General features: G+C 38.7%; 1 protein-coding gene across 3 annotated transcripts in view; it reads left to right on the forward strand.

The window, feature by feature from the left end:
• Window positions 1-13,954, forward strand: part of LOC129775250 (uncharacterized) — a 41,892-nt gene extending 27,938 nt beyond the window's left edge. For 2 of the 3 annotated variants that reach the window (XM_055779733.1, XM_055779734.1), the window contains exon 4: window positions 10,608-13,954. In XM_055779733.1, coding sequence (XP_055635708.1) covers window positions 10,608-12,649 — 2,042 coding nt within the window. In that variant the 3' untranslated portion in view covers window positions 12,650-13,954. The remainder of the gene's footprint in view (window positions 1-10,607) is intronic. The other variant, XM_055779732.1, reaches the window with a different exon arrangement.
• The last annotated feature ends 2,667 nt before the right edge of the window (window positions 13,955-16,621 follow it).

Below are 16,621 nucleotides of genomic sequence, written 5' to 3' on the forward strand. Positions count from 1 at the left end.
ACTACTATAATGTCGTCAATGTAAAGGAAAGCACACTCTGGTGGTAAGCCGCTGAGTGCAATTGTCATCATTCTTTGGAAGCTGTTTGGGGAAATATTTAATCCGAAAGGTAGTCTATTGAATTCGAAATGACCGTTTGAAGTAGAGAATGCTGTTAGTTTTTTGGAATTTTCGTCAAGTTCTATTTGGTGGAAACCTGACATTAGGTCTAGAGTAGTAAAGTATTTGGCTCTTCCTAAATGATCGAGTATTTCATCTATTCTTGGAAGGGGAAATTTATCTGGTGTAATTTTTTTGTTGAGCTGGCGAAAGTCTACCACTAATCGCCACTTTTTATCTTGTGTATTAGATTTTTTTGGCACTAAAAGTATAGGGGAATTATATGGAGAGGTTGATGGTTGGATGATTCTATTTTCTAACATATTTGATATTTGTTTATTTATTTCTGTTATTTGGGCCTCTGGAGTTCGATAATTTTTTATGTAGACGGGGTTTTTGTCGTTGAGTTGAATGTTTTGTTTATAAAAGTTGTTGGTAGTTAAGAAGTCATCTTTTAAAGCGAATATTTCGTTATAGTTTCTGCAGAGATTTATCAGTTTGTGTTGGGCTTCACGGGGAGTGTTAGTTAGATTTAATTCTTCAGTTAATTTTGGTATACGATTAGGGTTGTTAGTTGTGTTGTGGTTGATTGTAAAATGTGTTAACGGTTGGGTTAGTGGCTTGAAATTTTTGGGTAGAAGTATTTCAGACGTATTGGTATTAATGATTTTAACGAATTGTGTTTTAGAGTTAACTATGGAATTTGCGCAAAATACTCCAGGTTTGATTTCTTGAGAAATTATGACAGTGTCTTCTTTTATATGTGGAATTTTTATTTCTTTGATAATCTGGCATCTGGGGGGGATGACTAGATGATCGTCCCATGTGTCATGGATCGGTACTTCTAGATTAGTCTCATTGAAGAAAAAGGATAGTAACCATGTCTTCAAACACAGATTACATTCATATTTTGTTAAAAAGTCTTTTCCTAGAATGCCGTCAGCTGTAATTGGGAATTGTTTATTCACCAAATGGAATTGGTGTGGAATTTTATTATTTTCTATAAGTAGACTAGTGTTGGTACTACCTATTGTTTCAAGTTTGCCTTCGGTCACGCCGTTTATTATGCATGTATTATTTTTGTTAATTTTCTGGGTACGTTTGATCAAATTTTCCTTTAGGATTGATATATCTGCCCCTGTATCAAGAATAAGAACGCATGGTTGTTCGCACATGCTTAATTTAACTATAATAAACATTGAACAAGTAATATTTAGGTTGAAAATATTTGATGTTGATTTCGGTTTTCCTCCTGTTCTTCGTCCGACAACGCGCGGAGGTTCGCAGCCGGGTTTTCGGAGTTTTCCGCAATTCTAATGAAATGTTGCGGTCTGTTGTAATAGTTTTGGCTGCCATTGCCCCTAAAGTTTCTGTTTTGGTTAGGGAAATTCTGTTGATGATATTGGCGATTTTGGTTAAAATTTTGGTTTTGTTGAGGTTGATTATTGAATCTACCACCTCTTCCTCTATAGTTATTAAAATTTCTACCACGATTGTTCTGGTTGAAACGGTTAGGATGCGGGTAGGGCGGTTGTCGCTGCCCGCGATTGTAAATAAGCACATTTGCTGATTTGGTTGTCAGCGATTTATATTTATTGACCTTCTCCACTGCGTCAGCTATGCTGGTGAAGGCTCCCGCACGTAATATAGTTTTTAATTCAGGGTTATCAATGCCTTCGATGAGGGCATCGATTCCTGCTTGGCAAGCGAGTTTTGCTGCTCGTTGCGGTGGTGTCTCTTCCTTGATGTGTAAGTCGATGAGTTGTTCGGTCAGCTCTTCAACTTCCTTACATAATTCGTCTGCTGACTGTTTTTTTATAGACTTCAACTTCGCTAATATGCTGTCGGCGCTAGTCTTTGATATACATGTAGTTTTTAAATTTGTTAGCAGTGAAGGTATATCCACGCTATTATTAATTGCTCTTCGGGCCTTTTTGTCGAGTCTGGTCAGTAGGAATTGATATACCAACGCTTTATTTGCGCTGGGGGAGATCTCATTTAGTAGTGTGGCTGCACTGATGAACATATCGAGTCCATCAGGTGAGCCGTCGTAGATTGGCACCATTGCGGCTGCCTCTTTGTAATCGAATTTGGACATTTTCGGTTTTTGTATTCCAACAACGAACAATATCGCAAGAGCTACTTCTTTGAAAGATTTTTGTTTAATGATAATGTTTATTTTATTTCTAATATCTTGATATATTAGATTAGCATTTTCGGCAAGCAATAACAATTCTTCAGCCTCTTTATTGTGTACGAGAGGGTCTACTATTGTTTTAATATCTTCAGCTAATTTTTCAGCTTCTGCGAGCTTGGTTCTCAATGTAGCTTTTCTTAACTTTTTAGTTTGCTCGGATCGCAGTGATTTTGCAATTACTTGTAATTTCTGTATTTTGTTTTCTATTAAACTTGCCATTAAATTAAAGGCGAAATTTTTTTATTTCTGTTTTTGTTGATGTCTACAACAAGTAGTCTTACAGCTTAGCACATATTTTACATGAACATTTTGTGTTTTTTTTTTTTTTCATTAACAATTTTTACTTCAAAAATTTTTTTTTTTTCATATTTTACATCTTATAATTGACTTACCATCTCTGTCGGCGGTATCCTACTACAGTATCAGTAAGGCTGAGCTTTGTGAAAGGTGTGACATAGATGGTTGCTCCATGGATGTCTTCAATTTTGATATTGAAACCTCTTTTCGGCTGCTTCGGGTGTTGCTTCCTATATTGCCGCCATCCGATTTTTTCCACTAATGCGATGTGTTCCGCTTGGGCCTCCGCCTGGGCCAAGATGTCCTTGATGTTCTCGTTCCACATGTTTAGTTTTTCCAATGGTCACTAGTTCGTGTAATGAGTTTCTATTGGTTCGTTCACATGGGTGGTTAGCACAGTTCCGTTTATTAGTTCACTTTGGTCTAGTTGGCACGTCTTCGTTGATTAGTTCACTTTGTTCAAATTTTGAGAAAAAAAAAAAAATAGTTCACTTCTGCCCTTTATACCTGGTTGAGCTGTGCCGCTCTCACTGCTCGGGAGGCTACTCTCTCCGAGTGATTCTTATAAAACGTGTGCATTAACCGCACAACACCGTAACCTAACGCAGCACCAGCAAGGATGCATAAAGCAATCGTTTGCGGTGAACTCGACACTGGGGCGCTCGACACTATCTCGTCTGCCGAGAAAAAGCCCATTTTTGAACGTTCACTGTTTCGTCAAAACAAAAAAATTGTTTGGTTTCACTCATAGCCGAAGATTCAGGCTAAAGTCTCGGTCGCCATGTGGAGGTTCAACCCGATGTAGTATACAATTTCTATCACTTTGGGGCACTTGTGATATATTTTCGGAATGAAAGAACTCAGGCACATTCCACTAATATAAATATCACTATATTCTTAGTTCCGTCCTCGCGTGCATTCGACACTTGTTAACTTGATTGGTTGGAAATGTAAAAGACCTGTTGCTTGCATTCGACATGTACTTTTTATAATGCTTAAACTAAAACTCTACACAAGGTAGCTTCTATTCTAGAGGAGGAGGAGCCAGCAAGGAAATATGTGAGCGCGTTCGATTGGTTCGAACGGGTCAATACGGAGAACAAAAGGGTAGTGGTTGTTTCTGTGTGTTGTCATTTCACACTTGGTTGAAGTGGGTTAGTTCTGCATAATGTTACGCTGCAAGGGTGAGTGGTTGTTATTTAATATTATCGTATGCAGCTGTGAGCTTGTGACATAAAAATGCATTTGGCCTACAAACATGTATGACGATAATTTATGGCGTGGGAATGAATTTGTGGGAATAGGATCGTTGGGATTTTATGACAAGTGGGAAAGGATAATGGTAATAGGTTATCCCGCTACAAACTGCAGGTGATGACGCAGCGACAGCGGCCGAATAAGATGATCAAGTTGATTTTCCCGGCAAATCGCAACGTCACGGTGGTGATGGACGACGAGAACTATCTCACCCTGGATAGCAACGACTGGCAGGGCACTTCGTATTTTACTTCCCCCACGAAGGAAGTAAGGTTCGAAGTGCAGTTTATTTCACACACCAAGTTCCCCAAGAAGTTGCTGCTGTGGCTGACAATCAGCTAGAAAAGGATTTCAAGGCCGCTCTTCTTTAGGACTTCTTCAAGACTTCCGGACTGGCCGTGAACGGGGAAATCTATGGTACCAAGCAGGGATGCAAAATTTCGAAAGAACTTATTGAAATCGAAAAGCTATTTTTATCAGTGCAAAATATCTCCACCGACACTCTTCTTTTCTTTCTATCGCGGTGCCGTGGTGCCTATGACTGCTGACTCACCATCACGTTTGTTTTGATATAGTTTTCGTTCCATCGACAGAAATATCAGTCCATTCTCGATGTCAGTGAATGCCCAAGCCAAAAATATCACCTTTCATTGCGACCTGGTGAAATTTTCGTTGGTCATACACCCATAAACTCAGCACTCGAATGCGCCGTTGCCCATCGATGTGTGTGCAATAAGCGGCACAAAAATGGGACCGGGGCTAGAAACATACCAGGGAAACATACACACGAACACGCGTTTAAACGTCTGACGCGGTGTCAGTGAGATGATATTTCTCTGGATGGATATTTGTTCCCATCCACTGTCAGCTGATCGAAGATGCGTATGATTATTTCGGGTGTTCATTGTCAGTGAGACAGTAGGTCGTATGAAAAAAAAAAACGTATTTACTTATTCTGCCCGTTTCCAAGTAAAGTAAACTTTCCTAGTATTTACTCGAATCCGTATGAATAAATGTTTACTTTACTAATTTCATTTTCGAATTCGAACATAGTTTTTACTTTGTCAAACATCTGTCAACTGATTGTTTAGGTTTCGTTTCAAAACGTTTTTTGGACAAAGCGTGAATTCGCGATGAAAAAGGAATAGTGTCGACGTCTGGTGGCGACTTTCAATTAGGGACAATAGTTTGGGTCCCTATCTTGTTAGTATAACCTATCATATTAGAAGACACGAAGCCAGTTTTCAAATGTTAAAATTTGAATGAAAATGTTCACATCATGTTATTTAATCACTTAAAACACTTTTTTCCGAATTTTATTTAACCCTTTGTCTACATTTTCAACATTATTAGTGAAACTTTTCATTATAATATAAAGTTGTCTTCAAAAACAATTATCGTACATGATTTTTTCACCACCTGCAAACAAAAGTGTTTTTCATTTAAACAGAATGCCAAATTTGTACGGAAAGGTTATTTTACATTCATAATTTAAATTTTAAAAACGTTTTCAGGCGGAATGAACGCCTGAAAATCAATCAATTTTTTTACGCTCCCCTAAACTAGTAAACGAAGCTTAATGCCATCAATGCGGATCGTTAACTTGTTTAACTTCAAGCGCAAGATAGCAGCATTGAACATATATAGGATATGAAATCAAAACGAATGAAAGTGTTTTCAGATCCAAAGTATGCTCATGAGCATACTTGATAATTACGAAGTAAATACTTGATGAATGCTGTTTTATTCGTACGAAATCAGCTAAACATCCATTTTCGAAAAGTAAATACTTTGTTGTTTCTTCTATTCATACCAAACGTAGTAAAAACTTAATCTCACTGCTCGACTGCACGAATGAAGTAAAGTAAAGATGAATTTTGATTTTATTCATACGGCCTAGTGAAACGAATGAGTGAGGAGAATAATGCAAAAACCAAATGTTGCACCTGACGGAGTGTCAGCTGCATGTAATTAAGTTCGGTTCATTTGTCATGAACTGCAGGGGCATTGGTGATTGAATTTGGTGTTGTCTCAATATCTCGCGCTGTCAGTAAAATGAGTGTGAGATTTTGCTACTCTGGTACCAAGTGCTTACCGAAAGTTGCATCGTTCATCAAGAAAAAACCATAAGGGTTAAGACGCGGTGTACTGGCAGGTTCTGGTGGCTCACTACTCGAAGCGATCGTTAGACGAGATGAAGCGGCTGAATATCGATGTGGTACCCAATTCGGTGAACCCGCCCAACGTCCCCCAGTTGCGTCCCATCGAGAATTTCTGGGCAAGCCTGAAGATCTACTCCAACAATTTTGTCGCGAAAACTGAGAAGGAATTGATAAATAAAACAAAGAAAGAACTCAAAAACATGAAAGCATGCCTACACACATGTTTTCGTCCGCCATGGCGAATGTTCTGGTTAACTGCCAGAAGAATTTTTTTGCAAGTAAACTAATATAATTACCTTCCATGGGAAATTTATCAAACTCAATTATCTGTCTTAGTCATATTCATATCATATGTATTAGTCATCACTGCCGTTCTACGCATAGTTGTCCCATGTTACTTTTTGACAATTGTCACTTTTCTTCATAAAACGATGTTGTTATGCATAAGCTTTCGGGAAAACACAAAAAAAACTTAAAAAACTTTGTTCCCAATATTTCAAAAAACAATATCAAGTTCAATCGTCCCATGTTGATATTCTAGGCATAACTGTCCTACCATGGATTTTTAAAGTTAAAATCAAACTTGATTGATTCCTGTGAGGAGAACTTTTCAAAATTCATTGGACAATAGTTTACTGTTCATAAAAAATCCGGTGTATTGCTAAACTGAAATGCTCAAAGCTTCTTGTAGACAAATATGCTAGAAAACTTCGATGGCGTTTTTGTCAGATGCTGATTTTGAAACATAGGACAACTATGCGTAGAACGGCAGATCATCCGAAAAAAGTCAATTTTTCAAGGCAAACGTTATAAGTCATTCTTATAACAAGTTGGTTTACGTAACACAACTTATACAGTATTTTGAAAGTTTCAAATAAAAATTCGTGTTGATCAATAAGGGTCGATTTTTAAACACCGTCGACTCCCAAAATATTTTTTTGTTTATATTGACCCCTGGAAAACCGATATCGAACCCTTGGGGTCCCTGTCCTGTCCCGAAGCCCCCATCATGGTAAGCGCCACGCTAACCACTAAACCATGGGAGTTACAATTTGTAATCTTGCAGTTTCTGAAATATAATACCAGATGAAAGCATAAAGCTATTCGCTACGGAACGTATATTTTCCGCGGCTTGTTGCACGTGACGGTACGGTGAAGAAATCCCGGCGGTATCAAATCCTAGGTGATGATGCAAATTTCTACAGGTAATCAGTGGACTTATTGTTGCTGCGATCCATGCTGGAAGCATAGTACTTTCGTTAGAAGCTTCCATCCTGGGCGATCTGCAACTCTCGCCTTAACCCGTGTCCAGACCAAATTTGGGTCGATTCCTCTTATCTCGTTTGTGAGGCTCCGTCGCCAGGAACCTCTGAGTATGCCTCTGCTGCGATGTCCTTGCGGGTTCCAGCCTAATGCTTGTCTGCAGATTTCCGTATCACTCTTCCACAATGTGTGGGCAACCCACCGCCACTTACGCTCTGTATATATCGGCGTCTGCCGGCAACGACGATGGAGTTCGTTATTCGAGATCCAGTTGTCTGGTCACCAGGTACGAATTATATGCCTCAGGCATCGGTTCACCTGGACCTGAAGCCTCCGCGCGTTCTCTAATGTCACGTCCCACGTCTCATAAGCATTAAGCAGCACTGATTTCACGTTCGAATTAAAGATCCGGATTGTTGTGTGGTGATTGACTTTGATTGACTTTCATGTTGAGCTTGAGCTTGAGCTTGGGCGAACTGTACAATTCGTAGCTGCTCTCCGTGATTGACCTGAACCAACCAAATTGCACAAAGAACACACAGAATGACGCTTGGGATAAGCAAATCATTCTCGTTGTGCAATTTTCGGCGATTCCAGCTTTAAATGGTCAATAACGAAGCCGGCCACGTCCTTACAGTCACCAGGGGAAGGGAAGGAATGTTAGTATGATATCCGCCGCCCGAAGGCCAGAAGGGTTGCCTCTATAGCGTGGTTCTCTAGCGTTTATCATGGGAGGGAGAGTTGTTAGTGGGAGAGGTAAGAATCAGGATTCACTCCGGTAAGTGATATGATTATGTAAACGTGAACTGACGACCACTTGACGAAACTGAATTCCAAAGATCTTATGAGTCATAACACATAGTATATTATCTTTAGGTATCCTGTATAACTAATTGGATCGGCTATATATTCTGTTATTTATCACGCGTACCCTTAGTTATCGCGAATACTCTTTTTTGAATTCCAATCACAACTACGGAAATTTATCTTTAGTAAACCTGAGAAGGTAACCGATAGAATTTCTTCGAACGTGTACTGTTTATCGAACACTAATCAAGACGGCGAAGAGTTTGTGAAACCTGAAAAGATAACTGAAAAAACTCCTCTATAATCAGTTGGAAACCGGAAATATATTATAATCAACGAGTGCACTCTTGATCGAACTCTAATCGCGACGAAGAAAAGTTATCCTTGTGAAACCTGAGGAAAATAAAAATTCTAGAATGAAAAAGTCCAAAACCTAAAGCTCTAAGCGTAAATCTCGCAAACAAAATCTAACCCAATATTTGAAATGAAAAACAAAAACATTATTCACAATACCAAATACACGATACAATTTTTTCATTCCTTCATCTAAATGCAACAGGTTTCTAAAACCTACTATAAATCTTCATTAACTATAAATCTAAAATACAGCAATCGCAAATTCGAGCCTGACACGTGCCGCCGTTATACTATTCTTGCACTTGCAGCTATCACCTACTGTTTAAAAATCATCTCTGATGTTGGGCAAAATTATTGGAATCTATCACTGAAAATATATAATACGATGTATTACGCAATCATTGGAAGATGACTGAAAGGAACGAATTTTCTTATATGTAGCATACATCATTACCCCGGAATTCGCTAGAAATTAAATAACGAATTGACTATGAATAATATATAATAAATTATATTAGTGAATAATAATAAAAACGTAATTGATATTATTGAAGAAAAACGAAATAACAACCACCATTATCGTAAAGGCTTTCCCGAGGGATAGAACGAATTTTAGAGGCGAATGAACTTTTAAGTCCATAGCCTACACAATACGAACAAGATAATAGAAGGGATAGTGAAAGCAACATTCGAAGAGAGGAGATATGGAAGCAAGCGTATAGTTCGTTTTCTAATTGGAATGAAGGAAGGAAGGTATTGTATTTTAGAGACTTTAAACTTTTGCAGTTCATTCGTCTCTAGCCTTGAGAAAAGCCCTTTGAAAACTCTACTCTATTCTACTCCAGCGCCTCCACCTCCGCCCTCTTGCCTTGAGAAAGGCACTCGATCCCTCGCTGTCCAGCCCGTCCAGCAACGATGTTGTCCATTCGGTGTCCACACAAAGAATGTTGGAATGAAACTAAATAAAATATGTAATATAGGAGGGAGAAAATCCTTAGATATATGTGAATGAGAGAGAGGAGAAGAATTCGAAAACGAGAGAACTTAGCTCACGCTACTGCCTGCTCAGACCGGTACCATGACGGTGATTTTTGGACCGTGATATCTACACTCCGAAAAAAAACAACCACTAGAATCCATAAACGATCAACGAGTTCATATAGATATAAGATGAAGCTAAATCGTTTGCATCAATATTGCAAACACACGTCGACAAGGGAACTACATCACGGAACAAATTGCACGACGACTGGTTAACACAACGAAACGGAAAGTTTTCACCAACATAAACGAACTGGAAAAAATGGCTTCGTTCGTTTCACTTTACAAATTTTTGTTTCCAATTTATTATCTATGCAGTGAATTTAATAAAACCTCACTGCTTCCGAATTCACTAGAAGCACACAAAGCACACGTTTCAGCCATTTTCAAAATAATAGGTTATTAAAACACAATCAATCGGAAATAACGAAGCGCGCACATCTTGTCCATTACGTTGCTCAACCCGAACTGATTGACTTTCATGTTTTCGTTAAACTCGCAAAAGCAGCTCTCACCTTTTTTTATCCTTGCGATGTCGATGTTGGTTCCGCCATCTAACGCGATCTGGCAGCCAAGATATTGGAAATGGTCGACCCTCTCCACTGCTTGCCAAGCTACTGCAATGTCATCAGCAAAAGCAAAGTCGTTGAGGGGCTCCAGCCTAATACCCCCCAAAGAACCCCAGCTCATAAGCACTCCCTTTCGAACAGAAATATCTTCCACTACGATAAGAAACGATGGTCCTAATACGTTTAAATATGGCCATCCAATCGCTATAAAACCGTGACACTCAACGTGTTAAACATCTTTGCTAGATGATGTGATGCTGAATTTTCAATTTTGTGAATTTTGATAGAATTCTGAATGAAGCCTATCACCCTCATTCTTGTTTTCATTCAAATTAGATGCGTTCGAGAGTTCTGTCCATTTGTATTCCTGTTTTCGCTCGAAGCACGAAAAACTTCGTTCGATTCGAATTCTTCTAGAAACGTTGTTGACATCGGTTAGAAAAGTTGAAGTGCACCTGGTATATGTTCGAATCGAGTGGCTCGAACGAAAGTCAGACATAATACCTATAAATGAATAGTAAAATTTAACTGATGTTTCTCCCTCTCTTTCTTCCTCAGACAACGGTTCGTACGAGCTGCCGAAACTTCTGATCCGAGAGGATTCACCGGTCGAATCGTTTCACAGTTCCTATCCACATCTGGAAACGGTCGCACTGCGTGGCGAATCGCCGAAGAATTTCAACTCGCTCGCGAAGCTGCAGGACACCGGCCACGCTGGATTGTCTGAGAATCAAGCATCATTAGCTCCCGGAAGTGTAACGAAGGCCAACAGCGAGAAGAGCAAATTAGCGTCTGGTTCCCTGTTACAACTGTACGAGCATCCGCCGTCGGCAACGGCCGCTGCAACTGCGATCGGGAGCATAGGAAGCGGGCCCTCGAACAGTGGTAGTACCTGGACTCCTCACTATGGCGGCGTTGGACACCACCATCACCACTCGGATCTGGGAATAAATGAACTCGAGCTGAAATTCATCAACAATGGACTGCTGGAAAAGGGTGCGAGCAGTGGTTCCGTGTTCAAGCTACCAGCAGTTTCGAATTTAGAGATCAATCATTGGAATGCCTTGTCCAGTGATTCGATGAATAACTATGCGACTGCCGGCGAGGGCAAGGAAAAAGAGGAGGTCCCGAACTCGCGAACATCTAATGGGTTTATACACAGTGATCTATCGATTTCATCCGATGAGGATGACTTGTTCAGTATATCGGACCTCATCTACAAGAACCAGGCCAACAAGTCGAAATCGATCGATCTGAATGAATTTCGTAAAACGTTCGGCAGTAGTCCTACGTTGTTAAATAATTTCGGAGGGACCAACTGTAATTTAGCCCCGCAACTGTCGCGATTGGACGCAATCCCATCACAATATCGGAGGGGTTACACCAATTTGAACGATGCGGGTCTGTCAAGTTCAACCTCCGAGCTGGAGTGCGTGAACGCTACCACGAAGAAAAAGACTGGAAGTGGTGACAACGGAGAGTTGTCGCCATTGCTAAAACATAGAAATAATGATCATGTTTCCTACGTCAGAAGCTACGAGAATTTAAACCGATATAAGGCTTTTTCTATGAAGAACGGAGAAGCAAGCGATATTTTGCGATATCAACAGGGTGGAGGGCAATTGTTGCCTGGTATTAGTAATTTAAGTAGTATTGCAGATCCGGTTCTAAATAACAGCGGTGGAAGCGGTTCGAATCTGATTGACGATAGTTTCACAGATTTCGAATATAGGTTCTCTAGGTTAAGTTGTTCGGGTGGAAACATTCATCACAATGGAAGTAGTATTAGTAGCAGTAGCAATAGTAGTAACAATACCAGTAGCAATACCCAGAATACTACCAGTAGTCAGCAAAATAGCAGTTATCACAGTGGTAGCAATAATCGAATGCCATCCTCGAACGATATAAACCAACGGAATCGTTTGCTACCCGGTCATCCTCCGTATAACTATACTTCTTCGCCCTTCAACAACTGTTCTACACCTGCTACGAATTACTGTTTTCCATCCGATGAAAGTCTCTTCAATGCTTTCTTCGACGATTTTGTGGAGATTGATACGAGCGATATATTCGACAATGCGGAGTACATCAACCTCGGGGGAAGTCGAAACTCTAACACTTCGACCTCGAAGATGCTGCAAAAGGCCAACAACACAAACCTTCTTTTGCCTGAAATTCTCCAACAAGATGAACTTCTGCTGAAAACCCAGTCAAGTTTCCCCGAAACTGATGATGATTTGCTCAGTGATGACACTCATTACTCGGCTATCCATCAGGTGGATGGTGGGGAGCCAGCCCATCCCACCCAGTCGGATGAGAAAGGATTACCGCCCATTATTTCCCAAGTCAAATCGCTAGATCAATCTTCAATGCACCATCACCCTGCCGAGCCGCTGAAATCGAAGAAACTTCGTTGTGCGCAATGCAACCGCAAGCTGGGCGTCATCATGATCATGAAATGTCATTGCGAGAAGATTTTCTGCGCACAGCATCGTTACGCCGAGGCGCACAACTGTTCTTACAATTTTAAACTCGAAGGAAAGAAACTTCTCGAGCGTGAGAATCCACTTGTGGTGGCTCAGAAATTACCCAAAATTTAGGAAGTTTTCGAATTGAATTATGTTCTGTTGTGAGACGCTGAAATTAATGAAGAGGTTCATTTTTTGTTGCTTTCGAAGATAATTTGTATAGATGAAAAATACTACTCTGAATTATTTTGTAGCTTGGTTTTGGATAAAGCTAAACATTCGATTATAGTCGAATGGAATGTAAATACATTTTGTTTTCCGCTCCAAATTTGTTTTCATAGTAAAAACACTATGCTAATGCTGGAGATGTAATTGAATGGTGTTCCTAGTGGATTCGTCATTAGTTTCATTATTAGTTTCATCGGACATTTTGGGAAGATTTGAGAAAATGTGGTCTGATGAAATTCACTCACGAGGAAAATATCAAATTTATTTTAATTAGTTTACTATGAATTGACTTGTAAATTACTATGAGCAGTTAACTTATAAGTGACAAACCTTTGAACTAACAATTAACTTTTGTGACTATATTATAAATAATTGTGGAACGCTGCAATGAAACACAATGCGATAACACTACCAGCAGTCATATTCACGTATATTTCCGCCTTATATCGCTAGTTCCATTATCTTTGTTAACGTAGAAAAAACTTAATTTCAAGTATCAAATGCGTTTGTAGGAAATAATAAAAAAGTTACTAAAGAAAAAAAGACAAAATACAAAAATAAAACAAAAAAAGGAAAACATATTTAGCTAGATTTTCTATTTCAATTTTAATAAACCCAAGTACACCTATAATACACGAAACGAATTCGATGAAAATGAGGAATTTGAAAGTAAAATAGCATTACATCTAAAATATAGCGCTTCAGCTTAATGACGAATTCAGTTTCAACAAATTTTTATTAGACCGAGAAAAAAACCAAAGATTTTCAAAATTACTATTCGACTGGAACAAATAATGTTGACATTATTTCCCCCAGTTGAGTCTAATTAAGGAACAGGGATTGGAATAATTGCGGAAGGGTTTTTGAAAACAATAGGCATCCATATTAACATTCAACTGGCGCTGATTTTTCTTTTGTTCACTTTGTAATTTTTCAAGTAGTTTCCTATTACCATTATAATCAATAGAAGATATACTAGCGGTAATCTTATATATGATGTGTATAGGATATTGACTGTAAACTGGATCAAAGTAATCTATTATACTACTAATAATTCATCTATAACTGGCAGATATAGTGTTACTTGTTAAGCGCAAATTCAGAAGCCCTTAGGCGTTTATTCTTTGCGAACGTAATAATTTATTACTCATTCAAAATAAAAAAGGGAAAACAAGGCCCAATAAAAAGACAGGTAGAAAAATACGGACATGGTTAGTATCCTGAGATGACATCCTAATAGTCTTAAGGGGATAGTACACTATGAAAACTTGGAAAAATTGTAAAACAAAATTCTGGCCTAAAATGTTTTATGGGACGTCTACTTTACTGTAGTTTTTGTCCCAGGTTCGTCCGATGCTCCGTTCCAAAGTTACAAGCCAATTAGAGGACCTAAGTCTTTGCGTTAGGAGCGCAGATCCAAAATTTTATAACGCGTTTTACTCGAAATTAAGTTTTGCAAACTGGTAGGAGTTCTACCTACGGAACGGTCCAGCCGATTGTGGGCCCTATTCCAGAAGACGAGACGAGCAGACGAGCTTGGGTGAACAAACATTGGCCCCAATAAATCCATAATAACAAAACATCTGAGTGATGAAGCCACATGCTAGAAGAAAAAATATTAATGAAACCAAAAGATATATGAAACTTATTTCTTTTTGTTATGATTTTAGTATTTTGGCACTAGAAGAAAAGTATCGATTGATCAATTTTAAAAATGTTTGTAGTTTTCCTCGAAATAAAAACATGTCCTCACATCTGACATCACTGATCATACCGAGAAAAAGTGACAGAAATCTTTCCAGTTCACCAAATAAAACATTTCTATGAAACTCGTGTACTGGAATAGGATATTTTGCTCGTCTCGACAGTGACTAAAACCGAAACGAGACCGTTTTCTGGAATAGGGCCCAGTTTTTCCCAGATTCTCCACCTGTCATCGTACGTAAGATTTTTTTAATATTTTGAAAAATAAAATTTTGGTGAATGCTTTTGTCTCGATTTTTGAGGCAAAAACGCATTTTTTTTACAAAAAATGTTGCCATTTAGTCAAAAATCAATATTTTTGAAAAATTCAGCGTACGGTAACAGGAAATATATCCAAGTTTACGTAAAAAAATCGTCGGTTGAAATCGGTCCACTAGAAAAACTTGTGGAACTCCCACCAGTTTACAAGGTTTTGGCTGCAAGAGTTCAACAAACTGGTTGCGGCTATTCAGGGGACCGTCCAATTGACACCAATTTGTTTTTTTTTCGTTTGTTAAGTAATATATGCCTAATAAAACTGTGATATCAGATTAATCATAGGGCCCTATTCCAGAAAACGAGACGAGCAATTCGTCTCGTCTCGTCTTGGCTTCAGTCACTGTCGAGACGAGCAAAATATCCCATTCCAGTACACGAGTTTCATTGATATGTTTTATTTGGTAGACTGGAGAGACCTTGGTCAGTTTTTCTCGGTATGATGAGTGATGTCAGATGAGAAGACATGGTTTTTGTTTTGAGAAAAGCATCAAAAAGTTATATATATATATATATATATATATATATATGTGTATATATATGTGGAGTGATGTCTGTCTGTCTGTCTGATTCTTATAGACTCGGAAACTACTGAACCGATCGACATTAAAATTGGTATGTACGGGTTTTTGGGGCCGGGGAAGGTTTTCGTGATATTTTGAGACCCCTCCCCCCTCTCTAAGGGGGGGCTGCCATACAAATGAAACACAAATTTCTGCATTACTCGAGAATTAATCAAGCAAATGAAACCAAATTTGGCATGTGGAGGTTTTAGGACGCGTATTCTAGAGCTTGCCACTCAGAATGCATTGCAAGGCGTGTCATTTGGCATAGAAATCTCAACTAAGTACTAATAAAAATTACGCAAGTAATACTACGTTGAGACGGCGAAGTTCCTCTAGGAACGTTAGTGCCATTAAAGAAGAAGAAGAAGGTTTTAGGATGCAATAAATGTTTCTATGGGGATAAGATACTCCTTCCCCCTCTCTTAGAGGGGGCTGCCATACAAATGAAACACAATTTTTTGCATTACTCGGAAATTAATCAATCAAATGAAACCAAAGTTGGCATGTGAAAGTTTTAGGGTGCAATAAATGTTTCTATGATGATTAGACAGTCCTTCCCCCACTCAAAGGGGGGGCTGCCATACAAATGAAACACAAATTTCTGCATTACTCGAGAATTAATCAAGCAAATTAAACCAAATTTGGCATGTGGAGGTTTTAGGATGCAATAAATGTTTCTATGGTGTTAAGATACTTCTTCCCCCTCTCTTAGAGGGGGCTGCCGTACAAATGAAACACAAATTTTTGCATTACCCGAGAATTAATCAAGCAAATTAAACCAAATTAGGCATATGGAAACTTTAGGGTGCAATGAATGTTTCTATGGTGGTTAGATACCCCTCCCCCCTCTCTTAGGGGTGGCTGCCATACAAATAAAACACAAATTTCTGCATTACTCGAGAATTAATCAAGTAAATGGGCGGGACGAAGTTTGCCGGGTTAGCTAGTATATATATATATATATATATATATATATATATATATATATATATATATATATATATATTAGATTAGATTTGTCGGGCCAAAACCACAATCGTTTAATAGTGTTACTGGTTTTCTTGCGTTTTTAATCATTACTCCAAGATGTTCGATTGTCTTGATTTCTGCTGTTTTTGATGATTCGATAAAGGTGCAATTACTTGTATTTCCTCTTAATATTGTATGTATGCAATTGTCAGTGGAAACATTGAACAAATTTTGGATGTCACAGACGAAATTTTCTTCGATATTTGAACATGGGTATGTTACTAAATATGATTCGTTGTTGCTTATAACAGCATTTGTTGCG

The sequence above is a fragment of the Toxorhynchites rutilus genome, chromosome 3 (assembly GCF_029784135.1).
Source record: "Toxorhynchites rutilus septentrionalis strain SRP chromosome 3, ASM2978413v1, whole genome shotgun sequence".
Classification (NCBI taxonomy): domain Eukaryota; kingdom Metazoa; phylum Arthropoda; class Insecta; order Diptera; family Culicidae; genus Toxorhynchites; species Toxorhynchites rutilus.